The following is a 24,755-nucleotide window of genomic DNA, read 5'->3' as shown; positions in this document are numbered from 1 at the left end:
CTTTTTGGGGGGGTGAACTATCCCATTAAATGTTAAACACACAGAAAGGCACCATGTTAATCATGTGAGATGGTCAGTAAGTTTAATTTAGCCAGAAACAATCAATCAACAATATCAGCTAGTCTGAAGCTCTCTTTTCTCTGGCATTGTTAATTACTCCGTGGACATTCACCTAGATAATGAAAGCCTTTTAATTCTGCACAGTGCACTTCAGATGCACCCTAAATAGTCCATGTAGCTTCTAGAGAACTACTCGACAGCTCAAACAATCACCCTAAAAGGCCACAAAACAATGTGAGCCTTCATAAACAAGGCCTGTGGATGCTACCCAAGGTTTTTCTTCATTACATCAAGAGTCTCTATCACCAATGGCCTTTTCGCTCAGATTTCACAAAGATAGACCTTCCAACACATCGAAATTGAGAATCTGCCAAGGACAACCTTTTGTTTGCATGCTTCCAAGAAGATCAAACCCATAATGATCAATACAGAACGCAACCCGTACTGTGAACTGACAGACAGGAATACCAGAATCCCATTTTATTGGAATAATTCAAATCAACGTGAATGGTGGCATTTGTACCGAGATTCAACAGTTGCTTATGCTGGGCAGTGGGATTTGCTTTAAATGATTTAAAATAACGCTTCTGTCCAAAGGCAGTATGTGCAGGTGTCCACCTCTAGGGATTCTTGTCCTGGTAATTTTCACATAAAAGTAATGTTAACGAACACATAGAGCTCATTTCGTGAAATATATGCAAGAAAAGGCATGTCCTTCTCACAATGAAATTTATGAAAATGTCTCAGACCTGATTCAAAACCTTAGAGAGAGGCATATCTGTGATCATTATTTTGCAGGACTGTTTTTTCTTTCCCCGTTTTCCCAACTGTTGCTTACAGTGTTTGAATGTTTTATCTTGGAATCACCTGACGACAGTTTGGCATTGTATACTCAAAAATCGCTCGGTCTGCTTCTCATTCTCACAGATATGATCAACGATACAGAACAAATGATACACTTAAAAGATGAAAAGCACAATAATAATAATAATTCAATGGTCATAAAATTACAGTATCTCACAGAGGCAGTTTTAGCCATTCAGTACTTCAATGGTAAAATAACACTATTAAATGACAAGGACACTTAATAATGGATTGCAAACGTGTCGGTGGGGAACAAACTAACACGGCTAGTGATGTAACTAATCCCATTTTATGTAACCCAAATTATAAACACTGTGAAGTTAAAATGGGAAAAGACTTATGTTTGCTTAGGAACAGGCCCAATGCCATGGTGTTTCAGATATGCTGTTGTTTTTGAAATACAGGTTATGTGACATAATTAGACATGTCTACCCATACAAGGACATTTCTGCAGTTTATTCCAATTATGATTTATAATTTATAGCATTTTTTTTCTAAAATCTGAAAGCAGGTTCAACCACACAACAAAATCCTAGATGCTAATAATAAGTAGTATTGAGTATTTTACAACTTCAGAAACAAAACATAATAACTGAATGGAGGGCTCGCTTGTACATTTAAAAACAAGTAAAAGAAAATAATATTGATTTGGGTCATGAACAGACATCCGGATAGGCAGCATTGCAATATAATTCATGCAATTACAAATATAATCAATCTTTAATCTAATAGCACCCAATTTCACAGTGGATTACCTAGTGCAGAGAAAATATTGGCTTTTGAAGTCAACGAGTAGCTAAATGGAGAGCTATAATAACAGACTTTGACATTTAATTTGTTTAAGACTTGGTGCGTTGAGCAACATGAGGTATGAGCTTTAATTGCCATTTATTTAACACTGAGCATGGAAGAAACGTCTCTACACCACTGGTCTAGGACAGAATGAGAATGATTTCAAAGCCATTTAAATGACCAAAGCAAACCTGTTCCAGATCGGAGCCAATGTCGACCAAAACTTTGGACCTGTAGTTGCCGTGAAGTGTTCTTGCACGAGGAGATTGAGGGAGCCACATGCTACACTGGACTGTGATCGGGCGATGTGTAGGTCACAGTCACTGCACTACACTCAGACGGTTCCCTGGTCCTGCGGAGATCCGAGTACAGCCGCTCTTCGAGGGTTGCCGCTAGCTTGTCGCTCAGCTCTTCTGTGATTGTCTGTGGGCCATAGCTTGTACATTTGGGTGTATGTTCATCAGGAGGCTCAGGCAGTGGCATTGTTTGCCTAGAGTTCTCCCAGCCCACCGATTGCTCTCCAGCAATGTCAGTCATTGGAGGGGGCTGCGATACCTCGAGGGCTTCCTTTTCGTTGATGGTTCCACTGCTTTCGGTGCTGGAAGATGTTCTTATTTTGTCGGGAACCACATCAGTAGAGGTATCCTGATCTGCCTTGGGTGTCTCGGGAGTACTGGTTGCACCTTCGCTACTCTCTTCGTCAGGTGCACTAATGATTCGTGGGAGCGTACTGTGGTAGCTAGTCTCTAGAGGGTAGTTGACAGTTTCGCCGCGTCGGAGCGGAGTGCGGTACCGGTCAAAAGAGGATTGGAAGCGCTGGCCGGGGTCGCTGTACTGTTTGGAGCGCTGCCACTGCTTACGCAGGTGCACGCGAGAACGATGCTTGGAGCGCAGCGGAGACTCCTGCTGATCGAACTGCGGGTCGTGCCGCAAGAACTCGTGGAAAAGTGCATCGGTTTTTTCATCAATGCTGTAGTCACGGCGGGAAAGGATGTGGGGAACGTCGCGTTGAGTGAACATCTGGCCATAGGGGGACCACAACATGGAGTTCTTGTCCGTTTCCACTCCGTCCACACCGCCGCTGGCACCTGCGGGTTCCTCTTCAAGTTCTTCGTCAAAGAGGTCCGTGTCGAAGCTCTCACACACGGTCCCTTTGTGCCCAGAACTGAAGAAGTGCCTGCGCTCCACAGCGGAACCGTCCTTACTGCTACTGCTGCTACCAAACAGTCGTAACTCCTCAGGAGCACGCGAAGGTGCTTCTATCGAGGCATAACCGCTGTCCATTTGGAGCAGCTTGCGGTTTCCTGGCTCCCCGTCACTTCCCCTTTCAGAATCTACACTATCCTGTTTGCGACCTTTCTCCGATCCCTCATCTAGAGGCAAGTCTGCATCCCCCTCCATCTCATCCCCAATATCCTGCGAGGGGTACCTAGGCAGCCCTCCCATCTCGGTCTTACCCCCTAAAGAGCACACGCTGTCTGCGTCACTACGGACAGAGTCTTTGTCATTGTTGCTGCTCTGGTCGGATGAGACATACCGCTCGAGGGAGGCTCGAAGAGTCCAGATATCACGGTACAAGGTCTGAGGTTCTAAGCTCTCTTGATGGTAGCCCATTCCAAAACTCTCTTCCGGGGGCTCAGAGGTGAGGCCGATCACCCCGGGACCCATCACACTGCTGCAGCTGGGCTCCACCATCACCTCCACCTCTAACCTGAACGACAGCACACATATGAAATCAGTCAAGCTTGTTATCTTAAATATAGTCAGTATTTCTTTAGAAAATGCCGCAATGTAGCACAACATCTATTTTATGTCAGTGTTGGTTTGTCAAATAAATGTATTTTATTTTAATACAATTTAAGTTTATTTTTAGTTTATCTTTGAGCCCTCATTCAGACATGTTTTAACTTTTATACATTTTTAATATTTTTAGATAACATTTTTATAAAATTAAAATTTTAAAACTTAAAATTGCAATGCTCCAAAAACTGTAAAAAACCCAAAGCAATTTTTAAAATGACAATATAAGTATCACTGCTACAATCTTAGTTGTACAATACTGAAAACCAATGTAAACTAGTCAAACTAACTAACTGAATAGTCTAAACTAGCTGAGTAGTTAACCACTGTAGACCATCCCTATTATATTATTTAATTAGAAAATACCACAACATAGCACAACATCATGTTTTATGTCAGTGTCTACATTACTGGTCAACAGTTTGGGGTCAGTAAGATTTTTAAGTCTCTCATTAATTTGTTCAAAAAATACAGGGGAAAAAAACAGTAATATTGTGAAATATTATAACAATTCAAAAAACTGGCTTTGCATTTGAATACATTTTAAATGTATTTTTTTCCTGTGGTGACTAGAATTTTCAGTAGCCATTACTCCAGTCTTCAGTGACACAAGATTATTTAGAAATAATTCTAAAATGCGCAAGAAACATTTCTGCTTTATCTATGTCGAAGTTGTCAAAAGTTGTGCTGCTTAATATTTTTATTTTTATATTTTTTTCAGGATTCTTCAGCATTTATTTGAAATAGAAATCTTTTGTATATTATAAATGTATTAAATGTCACTTTGACCACTTTAGTGCGTCTTCACTGAATAAAAGTGACCCCAAATGTTTGAATGGTAGTGTATGTCAAATATATTATGTTTGTTTATTTTCCTTTCCATTAAAGCTTAGAGTCCAGATTCAGAAATGTTAAAACAGATGTCTCCATTAGCGCACAGATGGTTGTGACTCACTTTGTGATGGTTAATTTGAGGAGACCAGTCACAGCGACAGAGACAGGAAAGTCAGTTGTGATAGGTAAGCAAATATAAACAAATATACTAATGTTCATAAACACGTGAATTGTCCTTCTTGGCCCATTTTGCAAAACAAATGCAAACTGATGGTTAAAAATACCAAAAGGTACACCTGTGGTATTTTCCCAAATTCAAGGAAACAACTTCCAAATCTAAAGCAAAGCTTTTTGCACTGTAAGCTGATGATGCCACGATAAGGCAATGCGATCAGCGCGCTGAGATCAGTCCAGCATGGAATGAGGTCTGCTTTATGAGGCATGATGAGGCAGATGGTTGCTATAGCGAATGCATGGGCGAGGCAATTAAAGATACCTGCCGAGGGAGGGTGGGGGTGTGGAAGGGGGGGGCAGAAGACGTGGACTAGGTCGTGTGGGGAAGTAGGTGACATCCTTGGTGCGAGCGATGTACTGGATGAGGTCGATGTGATGGCCGTCATGCTCCTCCTCCTGGTCCATGCTCTCGCTGGCTGCACGCTGCCGCTGGAACTGCCTCCGCTTGGGGGAACCTATGTGGACAATGTGAATTTTGTGGCATCATCAATACACTCACAAAGCAATTTTTGACACTTTTCAGGTTTAACTGTTAACAAATAATTGGTCCACCAAAAATAACCCTGTATTTGTCAATTATAGTCGCAAATTACCAACATAGTTCAATGAATTCTCAAAACCATATTTCCAATAGATATTTGCATCACAAAGATTTGTAGTTGGTACTACAACTCTAGACCTGTAGTTAAAAGAATAGTTTCTTGTTTGGTATTAGCCAATTATGGTAACAACTTTTTATAATCTCTCACTTGCTCTTGCTCTCAAACTACTTTCCTTTTCCACCTTAAAGGGATCATGACACGAGAAAACTAATTTCCCCACTTTAAAGAACCCGCCCATAAAACAGCCTGTTTCTGGGAGAAGTTCAGAATGAAAATTATAATTTTCCCACATATTTATTTTGTTTGTTTGTGCAAAAAAAAAAACAAATTAATGTCATGACCACTTTAAACCACCGTTCCATTATATCCGATATTTGTGTACAATTGCTGCTTTTCGCCCCCTAGTTGCAGTTGCATTGAACTTTCAAACTGACCCTTCACAGGGAGTTTGATTGACAGGTTATCTGACCAATCATAATGCAGAGTCTTCCATTTTTGTCTAACAAACAAACCAGACAGGAGAGTAGATTAACATTAGTGGACTTTAACTTCAAAAACGGTGACGTCTTTCCGTGGTTGAAACAAGATACCTTCGGATGTTCATTCATACTTATTTTGCGCTAAAACTCGTAAAGAGAAAGAGATGATTGGTTCACATGCCGCTTGAACTGAGGTGCTACAGCGATCTATTACAACACATTAAAGGGCCACAAAACTGTATTTATTGATTAAATTTCTTACAAAATGACCAAATTTGAAAGCTAAGACTTTCTTTCATACCAGTAGTAAACTCCTCTGTCTTGTTTGTCTGTGTGTTGTCAGTGTCCCCTTTGCTCCTTTGCTTTATTTTTCACTACTTGGAACATGGTGTGTGGCATGAGAGTGCCATGGCTTGTTGGACATAGCAACAGTAACTAAGCGGGGCGGGTCTTTGTGAAGGGTCAATTGGTTGTAAATCAGCCGTAAACTTATTAATTGTGGTAAAATTATCGAAAAATTTATGTATGAATATATCGACGCACAAAAAAGACTAAGGCTAAATTATAAAATAATTATTTGGGACATAATTATTCATAACAGTTCATTTTACAGAAATATTGTTTAAATAATAATTTTTTAGTGGAAAATATTGATAATTGTGACTTTGCTCTTCAATTCTCAATATGTTAATTCTCACCTATCGCTATGTTATCTCATAGTTTTGATAAGAACCAAATCCTCCAGTCTGGTGGCTGAAATAGTTGATAGTCAAATAGATACTTTTAGCAAACTCACATTTCATCTGGCTCCATTTTGGTATATAACTAGGGTGCTCATGAATTAAAATAATTATTTTATTTTAAAATATAAAATAAAAGTAATATAAAGATAATTGTAAAATAATGCATAAATAATCATAAAAAATATATATTTTGCCTCAAAATTTATTATTATCATTATTTTACATTTATTTATTTTTTTTACCAAGAAAGATTAAGAACCTTGTTTTACTGGAGCGTTTGGGACGCTCATTTTCGCTGTCTCTCATTTAAAAAAAAAAACAAGTTTGGAACGTAAGAGCCCTGCGTCAACCGGCCATCTGCTTGAGAGTGAGTCTTGGCACTCAAATACAGCAGCTTCGTCTTGGCTGAGAGAATATTCTATAGTCTGCTACACACACACACACACACACACAAAAGCCGAACCATTTCTCTGCTCCATGCTACATGAAACCACTAAAACTCTATTAAGGTCTTCAATCATTTTTCCAAGGTAATACACAATGCAGGGGCTAAATGAAAAGCAAAGAAACATTTCAATATTGCTTTGCATCCCCTAAGGCTAGGAAACTGATCGCTTCACAGGTTCATAACACTGTCTGTACTTTCCACAGCAGTGTTATCTCACTTCCTTTCATGCTGACAGACCTGAGAGGATAAATCCAGAGATATTTACAGTAATACTTATATAATCAAACAGCAGCATTCTTATTAATCTATTCATTCATGTTTATTAATTCATTCAGTCCCATCAGCTACACCATGCACTTTTCTCATATTTAAAACATGAGGTAGAATAAAATCACACTTGCGCTATCAGAGGATTTTTGTCATATAAATGCATTAATATAATGCAAAGGTGATAAAATTAAGAGAAAATGAGATCGAGTAAAATTTTTTGCCACTAAATGGACACAATTGTTTTGTACATTTGAAGAACAAATGCCAACCACTAGGCTCTGCAAAAACTTTTTTAATATACACTACCGTTCAAATGTTTAAGGTCAATAAGATTTTTTAAAAGAAAATAATTAGTTTATTCAGCAAGGCTGCATTAAATTAATTAAAAGTGACAGTAAAGACATTTTTATTTTATAAAAGATTTCAAAAAAATGCTGTTCTTTTGAACTTTCTATTCATCAAAAATCCTGAAAATAAATAAATAAATCAAGGTTTCCACAAGAATATTAAACAGTAAAAACGGTTTTCAGGATTGATAATAATAAGAAATGTTTCTTCAGCATATTAGAATGATTTCTGAAGGATCATGTGACACTGACGACTGGAGTAATGATGCTAAAAATTCAGCTTTACTAAGCTTTATAAATTATGCTTTAAAATATATTCAAATAGAAACATTGAATTGTAATAATATTTCACAATATTACTGCTTTTGCCTTACTTTTGATCAAATAAATGTCCCAAAAGCCCCAATTTTTAACAGTATTGTATATTTAAGTGAAATATTTAAATGTTAAATTATATTTTTATGATTGTTTTATTAAAAATAATTAAATATGAAAAATACACTGCTTTAAAAACAAATTAAAATACTAATTATAGATAAAGCACTGCTAAAAATATAAAAAAATATCTGGAAACTAAACTGTTTTAATCAGTATAGTCCATTAAGAAATATAGTTGGCTTTATATTTAAGAAAAAATAGCTTTAAACAACACAAAATAGCAATAACGCTATAAAATGCATGTTTCCTTAGCACAGCCTGTTTATTCGTGATGAAACTAGCACCCTACATTCACACCGGATGCTTTCTTTAATCTGCTGCCAGCTCCTGGATGTGTCACTGACCTCTCATGTCTAGACTTGAAGCTCTCTGGCTGCTGTCGAACTTCCACTTCTTGAGTTTGAAGTAGGGACTCGCTCCTTCCAGGCTGGCGTGTCGGCGGAGCTTGGTGAAGAACTGCAGCATGGGGCCCTGCGGGGCCCCACCAGAGGAGGACAGGGCCGTGGATGAGACCGAGGCACCCTCTCTACCGTTACCCATGATGCCTGAGCTCCTCCCGACTCCTCCTCTGACCTCCATCTGTTTGTGTTCGCAACATTACATAAATGCAGTACAAGTGGATAATCTACTGTATGCATTCAGCATGTGCTTGTGACTCAAATGAACTTTGAGTTGTCCGTTTGCGTGGATTGCTGTGTGTATTGTGATGTGTCAGTGGGTGAGTGTGTGTGACTCACTAGACACGGGCTGGATGGCTCAGGACCGGCCGCTGTGATGCTCTCACAGAACATCGTGTCCACAGTGGAATTGAGAGCGTCGCCAGGAAGGGCAGAACTGGGACTGAGACTCCGGCTGGTCAGGACAGTCTGGGGCAGTGAAAATATTGGTGGCTGTGCACGTGACAAACACAATGGGCGGTTATTATTTTGGCAGTAATAAGAAACCTTATTAAACATAATGATGCCTGGTACAGATATAGGAATGTTTATTAAAGATTCAGACTCAATAACTTTATTGAAGCAGCATTCTAACATCAAATCCAAATCAGGGGTGCGCTTCCCATACAATGATGTAACTCGCTGATTAACCACCATAGTATGATGCATTGTTGTGGAAACGAACTAGCTAGTCATGACTATTTCTCGAAAACGGTTGCATCTCCTTCGCTTGAATCACATTAATTCAACAATATAGGGCCATTGTTAATGACGTCACGCATGTTGTGGGGTAAAACTAATGCTATTTAACTGATTAGAGATCTCTAAGATGCTGCTGTATTGAACATGGCACCTGATGACTAATTTAGAATTTTTTGTTCCCTGTCATTTTAATGTATTTGATGTTTGAGTCACTGTGGGTTCCCTTAGGTATTTGTGCATATGCACAGTCTTTGCTTATTGAGGACGCGCAAAAATACATAGATTAAAATGCATTTATATTTAGATAGAATGGAATATACAGATTGTACTGCATGTTGAGAGCTGTAATTCCAACCACCTGTCAGTCCTGTGTCTTGTTTCCCCCCCCTCCTCTCGTGCCCATATTTGGACTTCCTGTTCCTTTCCTCGTTTAGAGTCTTTAGTAGTTAATTTGTCCCCAGTCCTGTGTTTAATTACCCCTCACCTGTTTCTGTTCTTCCTCGTTTGATTTCCCAGTGTTCTTTAGCCCTGTGTCTTCCTGTCTCCCATGTCCGGGATTGATTGTCATTAAAAGTAATGTTGAACGTTCTCCTTGTCTCCTCGCTCCTTGCTCCCCGAGCAGCGTGACACACACAAGTTTGCGACGCTGTTTGCGAATGTTTGTTTGAACTATGGTTTCTGGAAAACCATGTTGGTAATGATGGGACTTGCAAGCATAGATAGCTAACGATAATTTTGGGAAACACACCCCTGGTGAGATTAAACATTTTTAGAATGTAACAACCAGGTTATATTTGATGTTTCTGTAACACTTCAGTATAGGGACCAATTCTCACTATTAATTATAGTTTCTGATTAGCATTTAAATTTTTAACATATTGGCAGGTTATAAAGCACATATTCTGCACGACCATATTCTACATCCCAATACTTAAACTTAACAACTACCTTACTAACTATTAATATGCAGTAATTAGTTTATTGAGGCAAAAGTTGTAGTTAATTGTTTGCTAATAGCAAGAATTGGACCTTAAAATAAAGTGTGACCGATGTTTCTTACCCACCTTATTCATCTATTTTCTGAGACTTCCGATTTATTAGTTGCTATAGTTAAACAACTTGCAGAATAATTATAATTAGAACAGTAAATGATAAAACTACTTGTGCTACAAACCAGATTACAATTTTACAATAAATACAAAAAATAAGGTGGATATAGCTATTCAAGCAGAATTTTGGACCAGTGAGATTTGACTGTAGGAGGGGCTACCTCGTAGAATGACGCAATAGCAAAATGTTCGTAATACTGTGGATAACTTCTGTATCTTTTTCCAGCATGATGAAAGAACCAGCTACTATTTTAACTAGGGGTGCTCCGATTGATCGGGTACCGATCATTATCGGCCGATAATCGCTTTGATTGTCGACAATCGTTCGATTGTCGACAATCAAAGCGATTATCGGCCGATAATGATCGGTACCCGACCAATCAATTGTCGATCTCAAAAAACGGATCTCTAGCTGATGACGCGCATGCCGTGAGAAGTTTGGCACGACATGCAGCAGCACCGTGCTGAAGGTGAGGGTACAATTCATATTTATTCATTAAATAACATATAAAGTAATTTGAAACTTTCTGTGAGACATCATTTCATAAAAAGCCTGTGTGAATCACCGCAAGCGCTTTCCCTCTCAAAATTCCCAAATGGCTTCAAATCACATCGCGTCTGCATTATAAGCGAGCTGCACGCTGCATAGTTGACACAGGAATTGTCACTTGCACAATAGAGGCAGTGTCGCATCGTTACTAAATTTTATAAATTGCTTTTCTTTTTATTCTTGCCAGTGATTAACCATTCAGAGCTCACGCGCTCTCCTAGAGACCGTGGACACACTCGCAGCGCACATACATAATGACAGGTTCACATTACTCCATTTGCAGTGCGTATGGCGCGTATTTTTCCACGCTCATGTTAAAGGATCCGAGCATTAATATTGCATGCGGTAGTGGTCCGGTAGTGCGTTCCAGGAGCGATGCGTCTGCAACAGTTCCACGATCGTTTTCGCACCTAGTCTATCTTTGCTGTACTGCACGCACTGAATTTAAGTGACAGCGCATTGTTTGCGATAAATAATATGAACATGGATTGACACTAAAATGTAGTAATTACACTATAAATGTATATAATTAAAGTCTATTGTGTTTCAGAGTCAACACATATGGCTTTTTGGCTAAGTTTAAAGGAAAAGAGCACTTTTAGATAAACAAGGCAGTAATAGATGGAGGTATGGAAAGCAAAGTTCTTTATAAACTGCAGGATTGCTTGTAATAAAGATTTAAATGCAAAATAAAATCCAGTAGAGCTAACTGTTTCTGCCAGTCATAAGTTAATTTAGAATGTTTGTGATAACATAAGAAAAGTAGTTTAAATGTTTTGCCACTTGCTTGAGCAACTTAATTTATAAATCTAGATAGCCTAAATGCAAAAGTAAAAAGTATTGAATAATGTGAATAATGTTCTTATATTTATTGCATTTAATCAGGTCTATAAAGATTGTATTACTGTAAAAGAAAAAAGAATCACAATGAAAAATAATTTTCAGGAAGAATGTTTGGATTTGAAATCAAAATAATGGATAAATGTTGTGTTTGTGGTAAACAGATGGATCAGTAGTGGACTCCTGTGTGAAATCAGGCTTGTGCTGTGTGTAAGCTTTTCTGCAACAATTGCACAATTGTAAAAACAAAAATGCACCAGATGATCAAACATTTAGGTTAGATAAATGTACATTTGAAAAAATGTCTAAAAAATGCCCCCCTCCACCCGTCAAATTTAAAAAATCCTTTCTAACAAGAGTCACCTAAGAGGGGGAATTCCCCAATTTTCAAAAATGAAATTCAGGCCCTGAATAAATGTCTAAAAATACTGATTGGAGTATCACTATAAATAATGCTAAAAATCGGTATCGGTGATCGGATCGGCAGATACTGCTTTCTGTGATCGGTAATCGGTGATCGGCCTCAAAAATCCTGAACGGAGCACCCCTGATTTTAACCGTTTTTTTCTTGCTATTTGATTATATAAGCAAAAGTTAATACATTTCTAAACACAGTTTTCGATTTATTTTTAATCAATAATTGAGAAAAGAAATTACATTTAGGAAAATACACTACTGTTCAAACTTTTAGGGTGTACTATTATTAATGTTTTTTAAGTCTCTTATGCTTATCAAGGCATTTATTTAATTAAAAATACAGTAAAACCAGTAAAAATTCTGAAATATTATAACAATTTTAAATAACTGTTTTCTAATTGAATATGTCTTAAAATGTAATTTATTCCTGTGATTCAAAGCATCATTACTGCAGTCTTCAGTGTCACATGATCCTTCAGAAATCATTCTAATATGCTAATTTGCTGCTCAAGAGACATTTTTTATTATTATCAATGTTAAAAACAGTTGTGTAGCTTAATATTTTTTTTGTGGAAACCGATTAACAAAGGTCAAAAGAAGAGCATTTTTTAAAATAAAAATCTTTTGTAACATTATATAGATCTTTACTGTAACTTTTGTACAATTTATTGTGTTCTTGTTGATAAATATCTTATTCATATCTTTCAAAACACAAACTCTTACTAGTATAAATGATATGTACTGTTTGACATACTATGGTATTAGTAGTCAGTTTACACTATAGTACTGTATATACTAAGTTAGTACAGTATTCTGAACACAGCCGATTTCTTGTCAAGGGTCACATCAAAAACAGTTGCTTAGGTTAAAAAATTTTTTTTTTACAATTTGTGAGATACAGTAGGATTTATCACTTGACACTTCATCATGACAAGTAAAGTGCAAGTAAAAGCTAAAATGTTAAAACATTAATGACCCCAATATCTAGATAAATCTAGTGCTCCACGGCATAAATGTCTCCTTACACACCACATCACTTAAGAAACTGACAATCCATCACGACCTCAGCGCTTTTAACTGACCTAGAAAAATACGATCTCATGCTGCCCTTGTTATGACTGACATCATATTCTCCTATTAACAGAGCAATGTGGCTGTCACCTGAAAAATTGAGAGGCTGGATTTAGCGACGGGGCGTGTTGTCATGGCAATACTGTTCTCTGATGACTCACACTCGTGGATGGTGAGTATCTGGAGGGCGGGTGGAGGGAGGTGGAGGTGGGTGAGCCGTGCGTTCTTCAAGTGATGGAAGTCGCCCTCCGTAAGCGTGTACCTGAGGTGAGGTGGAAACACATGCTGGCTGGATTTATCACTTCATTAGAGATTAACACCATAAATATATCATGGGAGCGTTTGTTGAAAGTGTCATTTAGATAGATGTGGTAGGAGACAAACTGTATTGCGAAAAGTAGTCAACCAAAGAAACCGTCTTATCTGCATACTGCTTAAAAAACAGATTAATGATTAACTCCTGTTTTAATAATAATTTGATATATATACATAAATCACCATTTTAATCATCTTATTCTTTTAGTTGTAATCAAAAAGTTATGTAATTTGACAAATTAATATTTAAAAAAAAACAAATTCTCTAATTATATAGTAATTATCTATTTTTAGGCAATAATGTATGCTTAGGTATTAAATAAAAATGATTTTTAAACAAAATAGTATATATATACATACATACACATACACACACACACACACACACATATATATATAGGTGTGTATATTTGTGTGTGTGTGTGTGTGTGTATATATATATATATATGTATGTATGTATCACCATTTTAATAATCCTATTCTTTTAGTTGTAATTTTTTACTATTCTTTAGTCCTATTCTTTAGTTGTAATTTTTTACTATTCTTTAGTTCTTTAGTCCTATTCTTTAGTTGTAATTGTAAGTCGCTTTGGATAAAAGCGTCTGCCAAATGACTAAATGTAAATGTAAATGTAATTTGGCAAATTAATATTTAAAACATTTTTTTCTTTCCCTCATTATTTAATAATTATCCATTTTAGGTAATAATGTATGCACATATTTTAATATAGTTTTAGATGAAGTACATATCAAATTAAATATGTAATGCATTAAGTTCTTTAACATTTTTTTATACACACACACTTCCACTCAAAGGTTTTGGATCAGTAAGCTTTTTAATGTTTTTAAGGGAGTGTCTTCTGCTCTTCAAGGCTGTATTTATTTGATCAAAAATACAGAAAAAAAATGTAATATTGTGAAATCTTATAGCAGTTTCTAATATTGGTTTCCTACTTTAATATACTTTAAAATATAATTTATTCCTGTGATCAAAGCTGAATTTTCAGCATCATTACTCCAGTCTTCAGTGTCACAAGATCCTTCAGAAATCATTCTAATATGCTGATTTATTATGAGTGTTGAAACTGTTTTGCTGCTTCATATTGTTTTTTGGAACGTGATACTTTTTTCTTTGATTCTTTGATGCATACAAAGTTAAAAAGAGCAGCATTTAGAAATCTTTTCTAACAATATAAGTCTTTACTATGACTTTTTATTCATTTAACACATCCCTCCTGAATAAAAGTATTAATTTCTTTAAAAAAAAGGAAAAAGGAAAGAAAAGAATGGACTGAACCCAAACTTTTGAATAGCATTGTATGTAACACAACGTTTATTTTCTAAATAAATGCTGTTCTTTTTAGCTTTTTATTAATCAGAGAAAATATCACAGGTCCCAAAAATATGAAGCAGCACAACAGTTTCCAACATTGATTATAAATCAGTGTATTAGAATGATTTCTGAAGCATCATGTGACACTGAAGACTGGAGTAATGATGCTGAAAATTCAGCTTTGATCACAGAAATAATTTATAGACAACTGCAATAATATTTCACAAAATAACAGGGTTTTTCTGTATTTTTGATTAAATAGATACAGCCTTGATGAGCAGAAGAAATTTCTTTAAAAAACATAAAAAATTTACTGATCCCAAATTTTTGAGCAGCAGTATATATATATAAAACGTATTATATACAGTATATGTATTTTTAACAATATTAATAATAATTTTTTATTACTTATTATGCATACATTTTTAGGACCTTACAAATAAAAAAAGTACTTTCAAATATTCATTCATCAAATTACATGAATTTGTAAAGGTGCTTAGGATTATCAGATAATCAAGTTTAGTTTTTTTTGTACAAAATATAAACTTTCCCTTACATGCTGTCATTAATTTTACCCAAAATCTTCATGTTGACAAACAAGTTAATGCCCCTGTTATTCATCAACGGCTCATGCATCTGACAAGCTCAGATGTAAATGTAAAACGCATATAAATGAGTAATGAACGCTGCAGTCTGCTGTGAATAGGAGCGCTCTGTGTGTCTAGAGTGGGTGGTACGAGTGAGTGGGCGGCTGACCTTCGACCTTTCTCCTGTGTTTTCTTGCTGTGATCGAAGAGCGCTGCTTCGTTGAAGGAGACCCGGCGGCCGGTTGTGCCCGTGGTGAGGAAACGCTCTGTCTCCATGTCGTGGGAGCTGGCTGCCGACAGGCAATCTGACTCATCGACGCGAATCGTAATCTCTGTGCGGGGAGAGACAGATTAGACCAGAGGACCGGTTTGTTTTTCGCATGATGCCCTCAGTTGATGTATGTGAGACTTAAACTTGACCTTGACACTTTACCTGAAGCGATATGTAAATATACATGGAAATGCATTACATCTTTTCATAAATAAGTGTAACTAGGAGGTTGGCATATAACACGGAATTGAACTTTTTTATTTTTTAGGGAAGTTCTTACCGTGCACTGGCTGGGCCTCCTCAATATAGGTGGTGTTACTTTTCTCGGTGTCATCGCTAGCCCTGAGGCAAACAATGAACCTTCAATGCAAACACGTAACCAGTCAAATTCAAATTCATGTTCATATCATTCATAACATGCAGAACTGGGTCATTCTCAGAATATGATGACAAGCATGTTCCTGGACTTCAGACATAAATGGAAAAAACTCAAGAAACCTCATATAAAAGGCAGCATTATAGTCGATTCTATTGTTTCACACTTTTTACTGTTTTAATCACACTTTTATTGTTTTAATTTTGTATCAAAAGTCGCTTTATCCTTTTTTAGATTAGATTCAAATAGATTCAAAAGTAAATAATATATTTAATGTAAAAAGAATGTTTATATTTTGTTTTGATTGCTATTGTCGGTGTTAATAAGGTTTGAAATTACACAAACATTTTATTAATTTACCTTTAAAACAAACTGTATGTACTGTATTAATTTAAATTTACTCAAATTTAAAAGTACTCCATTTAAAAGTAATCAAAACAAGATAGATATTTGTGACTTTTAATCCATGTTTTCAGGAAATCTATATGCTAATATTCTATATTCTAGTATACTTAACTATACAGTATATACTATATAATATATATATATATATATATATATATATATATATATAGTATATATTTAAAACCTAAATTACTTTTTCTTTAAAAAACAGAATAAAGATACTGATTATGTCATCCTGCACTACACAGATTTGTGTCCAATCAAATGCTGTTTAGAATCAGAATCCCCCCCCCCCCCTCAACGTGGCGTTGCAACCTTCAAAATGTAATATTTAATTATGTTACTTGTTTTTTCCTAGTAATTAAATGTGAAATATACTAGCACATTTCTGAGTAAAAATTGTTTCTCCACCAAGTGTAGTAAATCAGTTCATGGCTGTGATGCAATCAAAACCAATCGAGATGTCCTGCCAAATCATGAAACCAGATTTCGAAAATGTCCCAGCTGTGAATAATTGTGGAAAAAAACTCATTCACATTCAACTGCGTTGACATCTAAATAAATGCCGTATGATAGGCACAATAACAACACCGGCTTTATTACGACAATATACAGTTTCATTCGCCATAAGGCACTGAGGGTAATGAAAAACTGGAAATGAGTTTCCAGTCCTCTAACCACAGTGAACGGTGGCACACTGCGAGTGTGTGTGTGTGTTTTAGTGGGTGTTGGCTAGAGTGCACTCTCTCCCGCACCAGGAGTGATTTATCGCGGCTGATGGCTGCTATGAGATCTCATTATACTCGTCATTTGTGTGAGCCTGCACTCCTCCAGGCTGCCTGGAGAGCAGGCAGACTCTACACCTCTCAGCAGCCACTGAGAAATACAGCCAGGCTGTGACGAATGTGCACAGAAAACATTTTCAGGGCTGAGCGTCCTTGGCTTCACCACAGGAACAGTTTATTCCATTTGAATCTCTGTGTTACGGTTTTATTTGATGTATAATTTAGTGTCAAACGTAATCATATGCATCATCTGTCAACATGCAAACATCATGCTACAAGCGACAATCATAATGTATATTCTCAATATTCTACATTTTATCTGTGCTTTTTTTGCAATTGTGCAATAAATTTAATAGGTTTTATGATGTGTTTTAAGATGAAAACGCTTCTGATTGTAAAAACACATCTTGTGTGAAAGCATCCTAACCTTAACCTCATGCAGTCTTATCATTTGGTGCGACCATCTGTCACGCAATGCAACCAATTACGGGAAATAAAATAAAAATGCAAAATGTTTATTCTTAATATCAGTCACTGATACAATATGCTATCATGGATCCTTCTGTTACAGTTTGCAAATATTTTAAGGATTTTAAATTATTTATATATGTGTGTGTGTGTGTGTGTGTGTGTGTGTGTGTTTTCATAAAAATAGACTCCTGAGGAACTGCTCTGAAAGGATAAATACAATATATATATATATATATATATATATATATATATATACATACATACATAAAAATGAATACACAAAAAAACTAATTTTAAAAACCTTTTAATGTATTATTATCAATAAAATATTAAAAATTGTTTTTGGCAGTTGAAATAAAGCTGAAATAATTATTGAATGAAAAGCTTAATTACTTAATTAACTTACGTAGTTAACTTAAATGAAAATTTAACATTTTGCCTTGGCGATTAAATCAACAAAATACAAACTCATTTTAAAAACCTTTTACTGTACTACTATCTGTGTAATATCACTGAAATTAAAACTAAAATTGAAAAAGTAAAAAAGCTGAAATAAAATACAATAAAATATAAATGTAAAATTAAAAACTTACAAAAATGTAAAATGTTGCCTTAAAGTACTAAAATTAAAAGTGAAGTTTAAGTACCAAAATGACTAAAACTAAAATTACTAAAAAAAAAAAAAAAAAAAAATACATATATATATATATATATATATATATAATTGACTAAAATTGATATAGTACCAAAATGACTAAAACTAAAATTACTGAATTTACCTAAAACTGAATATATATATATTTATATAATTCTAAATATTAATAAATGCTATAGATTTAAAGAAATATTAGTAATACAATTACTGACTATTACTGTTATTACTATGACTACTAATAACTTTAATTATTATGCATATGAAGGTAATATATTAGGTTGCACCACATGACTTTATTGGGGGGACAAAGAACAAAGTGGGAAATTCTAGGATGAAATATTACTAAAATCCCTAAAATTAAATTTAGATAGATAGATAGATAGATTAATATATAGATAGATAGACAGACAGACAGATAGATATATAGATTGATTGACAGAAATGTTCATCCAGAACCAAGTATGTTCAGGGGCCTGTAAATGTAAATGTTGCATGGGATTGGTCTTACCACGCATGGCGTCTGTCCCCTTCACAACAACGGCGACAGACAATCAGAAGGACAGAGAGCAGGACCAGCATCCCCCCGACAAAGGTGGACAAGAGGACCAGAAGGAGGACATAGCCATTCTGTGTCCCTGATGACAGCGGGACGTCCTGGGTAAACACCAGAGAAAGAAACAAACCAGTCACAATGGAAATTCCTTCTCCGAGTAAAACCGCATGACTTCAATTTTCACATTATATAGGTTTCTCCAATTCCATTGTCCAACTTTTTCAGGTCTTAATCCCCCCCCAAAAAACCTTAAGTGTTATCATTTTACTGACATAGACATAAACCGCAGACATTTTTTTTGCATAAAAGCCCTTTGTTCAAGATTGGTCCCTATGGTAATATTACATAAAGCCCAGTTTCTGGAGAAGAGGACCTTCAGGTGTGTGGGCTTTTGTGTCTGAGTTGAGATGTTAAGTACAGTGTTCACCACGCCAAAGACGAGTTTAGAAAGATCTAGAGGCGGAGACTTTCAGAGACAAGAATGGAAGACACAGAAGGTTCCTTCCTCAAAGACATCAAAGCACAAAGGCATACAACACATCTCGCCCTGCCACCTGCTTAACTGTCATCTTTGTGTATGTCCCCAAAGAGATCTTCAATGGTAAGAATGCTAAATAAGAGCATAAGAACAAGGCCTGAATGAGCCATAGATGAAGCACCTTACAATTACTCTTACATTATACAGTGTTTCAATTGGTGGAGCAGAACATCCTAATTACCAGCCATTGTTCAGGATCTGGAAGATCTGGAAAGAGTTTATTCAGATCAGGTCTATTACTTTGTTAATGAAAGAGTTTGGAAGACTGATTTCTCTTCATTAAACTAGAAAGCTATTTATCACAGAGTCTGTAATAATATATAAATAATAACAATAAATAATAATAATTTTTTGGGTAAACTGTATATTTATAAGATCCAAAATCTCAGGACATCCTGGAATTAGTTGCTATTCCTAAATGAATGCCTCTATTCTAATCTAATCTAATGATGCTGCTTATGCCGGTAATTGAAGTTCCTGACAGTAACTCTGGGTTGTGATGCTCGATCACATCGTTTGAGGGCTCGATGGATTCAGTCTGACTCGAAGTTCTCTCGCAAGGGCTAATTTGCTTAGATCTTGTGGTGGATCCAATTACGAGGGACACAGAACAGGATATTTTCAATTCGCATTGTCTGGAGATGGCGCTGCAAAGAAAGGGAATGGGTGTAATGAAAGTAACCAGCACAGGAAGGAGACGCACAAGTACTTACGGTGGGGTAAGTTCTGTTCTGGTTTGTCCATATGGCAGACTCATTGCTCATGGTCCAAGCCAGAGAGAGTGTCCCCCTTGAGGAAGACATTACAGGAAGTCAGGCAGCTGCTTTGAAGCCGGTTATGGCACTAAAGAAAGATTTTAATCCTCCTTCACAAGGAAAATAAAACAAATGCATCCCTGAAGTTTCCTTTGAATGATTGTGAAATACTCAGCTTTTAAGCCAAAATATAGTTCCCAAATATGTTTGAATGCAACTCTTATACATACAAACACACACTTACGCAATCCTGTGACAAAATGTCCCCCTTTCCCTCCCAAAAAATCCCTTTTAATGTCCTCTTTTATCCAGTGGCTGAGGCCCGGCAGCATATGTTCTCCTTAAAACCATCAACGCCACAGCTTTCTGCATAAACTGCAAAAAAACCCCGCTCTCTCACTCCTGCACTCACCTCCCAAGCAGTCCTCGCTTCTTTAATGCTGCAACGCTGCCTTTTCTCCCATTATCTGAAGGCAGCTTGTGTTTGTGTGCATTAGATGCAGAGATAGCAGCGTGTTTGAAGGCTCGGACTGCAAAGCTTTAGGCTCCTGCTGCATACTCATCCAGCTTCTGCCCACCTACCTGTTTTCATAGCTTCTCTCTCTCTCTTTCTCCATCTCAGGGTCTTTAGCGTTCCTGAGATCATTTAAGCTTGTTTTTTTTGTGTCTCGGATGCATAATGCTGCTGTAGTGTTCACAGAGATGTCTAATGTACTGCGTTATTAGACAAATCAACAGAGACCCATTTGAAATGTTCCGGACTGTTCTTTCAGATTTAATGGCGCTGCCAGATTTCCTTTTTAATTACTTTGTCACTTTCAATTCACTTGTGATTTATTTGGTTTGCACCAATTCTGTTTGTAAATAAATATTTTGCTTTATGATACACTACAAAAAAGTGAAAATGTATAAAATGCATGTTAAAAACGACCTTTGTTCGTGTAGTTTAAGTGATTCGGTTGTGCTAGTTAGTTTTAGGTTACCTGAAGAAACATATTTTACAGTCTCTAACACAATCAACGAACTACCGTGAACGTTATGCAACATATGCTCTTGTCATGCCTGCCAGGCTCTGCGGAGGTGTATCACATTCAAAAATCTCTCCATAAGCATTTCTTATAGATTATTTGTAGATTTTTTTTAAATACATTATTTACATTTCAACATGAATTCCTACATTAAACTAATAAGTAATACAATACCAACAATTATCTGTTTTATCATGACTACTCATTATCCATTAAGTTATATTAGATATTTTAACAATGATAAGAAAATACTCCATACTGGTGACTAATTTAATAGTATTTCAGTTGGAAAAATGTACTAATTATTTTGCTCAAATATATAATTTAATCAGACAAGTACTCAAATTGTTGCTGGTATTTATTCAATTTTTTACTAAATATTCATTAGAGACCAGTATTTACTTTTATAAATACTTATTTTTAGTTACTTGTACTACTGGGGTTATCATGGTTAACTAAAACTAAAATCATAAAAAAAAAACTTTGCATCTTAAAATAAAATACATTCTAACTGAACTAAACTAAATTATAGAAAAATCCTTACACTCGTTTTATTTCTAGCTAGTTGCCAAGGCTACATTTTCTTCATTTTTAGTTTAAGTTAATGTACAAAAATGACTAAAACTGAAAAAAATAATAAATAAATATATAGACATTAAAAAAATGAAAATTATAAAAATTACAAAAACACAATGGCAGGAACTTTAACTTAATTTAAATGAAAGCAGAAAATAAAAAAAATAAAAACTAATTCAAAATATGAATAAAAACTAGAATTGTATCTCAATGCTACTAAGATAACACTGGTAACTGTTTAAAAAGTTACAGTTCTTCAGTTTTCCTACTGAATAGATACTAGTAGGCTATCTTTTTAGACACTAGTATTACTGTTTTAAATTAACATCTTAATTGTGCTGTTAATACTTAAATTATAACTAAAGTAGCTATTCTGCATGGTCATTTAATATTGGATGCAAGAAAAATAATTGCAACTTGTGAGATTAAAAATACATATTTCTAGTAACAAATGTGATAAATAATCGTCTCATAAATACTATAAATGATTAGACTACTAGAAAAGCTAGTACTCGAAAAGCAGATACAAGGTATTGAGATTACATTAGGATTAAATGAATAGTTACTAATGATTGATTACTCAGTATTGGACTACTCACTAGTAATTATAAAATCGGCATTAGTATAAAAATAGATACTAGTTAGTCTAAATGGATAAATGTTTAAACCGCTTGCCATAATAACGATGTGATCAAACACACAGGCGATACAAACACATATAAATGAATTTAAATCTCATTCCCAAACCAGTTCAGGCTATTAGCCTCTTTCAAATTGATAGTCGCTTAAAACAAAAGATAACCCATGTCTGTTGTCCAAACAGATTTTAGTCTACCGTCATTTCCAATAATAAAGCACGATGTCATTCTAATAAGACACTCAGACAATAGCAGAATATGGCAAGCCGACAAAACTCACCTAACTATAATTCACGTGGTCCATGAGACAAAACGATTCCCTGATCTTCTCTTTAATTTGGGCTTTTAAATCTTTTGGTATTTATGAATGAAGTCCCCCGTTAAACACACCCACTCTCCCATCGCCCAGTGAGGAGCGCAGACCTTGACTTCAAAGTGAGGTACAGCATTGCTGATCACAAGGGTCTATCACGCCCTCGTCCTCTCATGGTGTTATGGAAATGAGGTAATCCCCCATTTGAGTCAGTGAAAAACCCTCAGTATCGGGCATCCCCATGCGGTCTGGGGTCTCTGCAGTTTTGGGTAACATATAGAACATCATACTGAATAGACGAAGGCGATAATACTGAGATAAATTATTATTCAGCTCCACACAAGATGCTTACTTTGAAGTAACTGAGTATCAGAATCTATTCAATTCGTGCGATGAATGTTAAATTGATATTTACTGAGCGCCCCCTCGTGGCCGAACCATCCATCGCACCCTTAGGCCTATCATCATTTTTACTTCAGTGAGTCATTTCTATCAGTAAGTTTGTGCTACTGAACACACTAAAGTAGCCTAAGACTAAAATAAAAAACGACATGTGACACTGAACCACAAAACCAGTCATAAGGGTCAATTTTTTGAAGTTGAGATTTATACATCATCTGAAAGCTGAATAAATACGCTTTCCATTGATTTATGGTTTGAAAATCTATTTGAAAATCTGGAATCTGAGGGTGCAAAAAAAATCTAAATATTGAGAAAATCACCTTTAAAGTTGTCCAAATTAAGTGCTTAGCAATGCATATTACTTATAAATTATTAAGTTTTAATATATTTACGCTAGGAAATTTACAAATATCTTCATAGAACATGATCTTTACTTAATATCCTAATGATTTTTGGCATAAAAGAAAAATTGATCATTTTGACCCATACAGTGTATTTTGGCTATTGCTACAAATATACCCCAGCGACTTAAGACTGGTTTTGTGCTAAGGGTCACATATTTGAATATTTCGATGACCAGAAACAAATATAGTTCACAGACATTTTATGACAACGTATCCCAATGGATCTTCTTAAAAGCTATTTAATGGCATATGAGCAACATTATAAGGTTAATAAATAATAATAATCACAGAGCAAAAACAGAATCAAACCATTGTTTTGATCATCATCTATAAACAATGTCCCCCGGCGAACATGCACAATAAAACATTTTGCTCGCAAGTGATAATTACCTTGATTTTTTGGTTTTCTTCTTACTATATATACATCCTAATTGCCCCATTATTTCCTCTGCTAATATTTTGGTTTATTTACTGAATTATTTTTATTACTATTTTTGTATAGTTTTATTTTATTAAACTGTTAGTTGATTTACCTTATTTAACTATAATATATTTATTTGTTTGTTTATTGTTCTGTCAATACTCTTTAATGTTCTTCTAAAGGTATTTGTACAGTATTGTTTTTGGGGGGAAAAATGCTTGATGAAGTCCTTTAGGTATACATACACAAACAAACAAACAAATAAATAAATGTTTTGTTTATTTCCCCTTGTTTAATCATCATACTAGTTTCAAGCATGTGATAATAATTAGTATTTTAAGATCGATTTTAATATTTTTAATCTCAAATCTAAATCTTGGACAAGGCTACAACAAATTTATATAAAAATGGCATGACAAATGTTGAAAAACATGTATAATTATCAGAGGTGGAGAGAAGTGAAGTATTTTTCTTTACTCGAGTAAGTTAAGTATTTTTCTTCGGAAAACTTTTACTTCACTACATTCCAAAGCACAATGTCTTACTTTTTACCTTTAATACTTAAGAACACTAAAAATGTAGTAGGCTACTTTCTTGTACTCAAGTAAAACTTTGAATTACTTTTACTTGAGTAAAAGTAAGAAAGTACTAGATTTCTAATGTGATTAAGTATTAAATGAAATACAATGTTATGCTTTGGAACGTTGTGAAGTAAAAGTGTCCTAAAGAAAAACACTCAGATAAAGTACAGACACTTGAAAATGTACTTTTATAGCAGATTAAAAATACTTCACTACTGTCCGCCTCTGATAATTATGTGAATAAATAGTAACCTCCGCATAAAAAAATAAATAAAAAAAAACTACATGTCCCATCATCCCCACAGTCCTCGC

At 35.4% G+C, this 24,755-nt stretch overlaps 1 protein-coding gene across 1 annotated transcript; it reads right to left on the bottom strand.

Moving 5' to 3' along the window:
- Positions 1-1,998: 1,998 nt before the first annotated feature.
- On the bottom strand, positions 1,999-20,089 carry LOC306867906 (voltage-dependent calcium channel beta subunit-associated regulatory protein-like; the record flags this gene model as incomplete). The annotated part of the gene is made up of 9 exons (XM_079413862.1): positions 1,999-3,427; positions 4,847-5,039; positions 8,256-8,490; positions 8,649-8,801; positions 13,128-13,299; positions 15,441-15,603; positions 15,823-15,902; positions 18,743-18,888; positions 20,039-20,089. The coding sequence occupies 9 exons, from the start codon at positions 20,087-20,089 to the stop codon at positions 1,999-2,001; spliced, it is 2,622 nt and encodes an 873-aa protein (XP_079269988.1).
- Positions 20,090-24,755: the final 4,666 nt, after the last annotated feature.

The sequence above is a fragment of the Barbus barbus genome, assembly GCF_936440315.1.
Source record: "Barbus barbus genome assembly, chromosome: 49".
NCBI lineage: Eukaryota > Metazoa > Chordata > Actinopteri > Cypriniformes > Cyprinidae > Barbus > Barbus barbus.
This window is presented reverse-complemented; position numbering and strand designations above follow the sequence as displayed.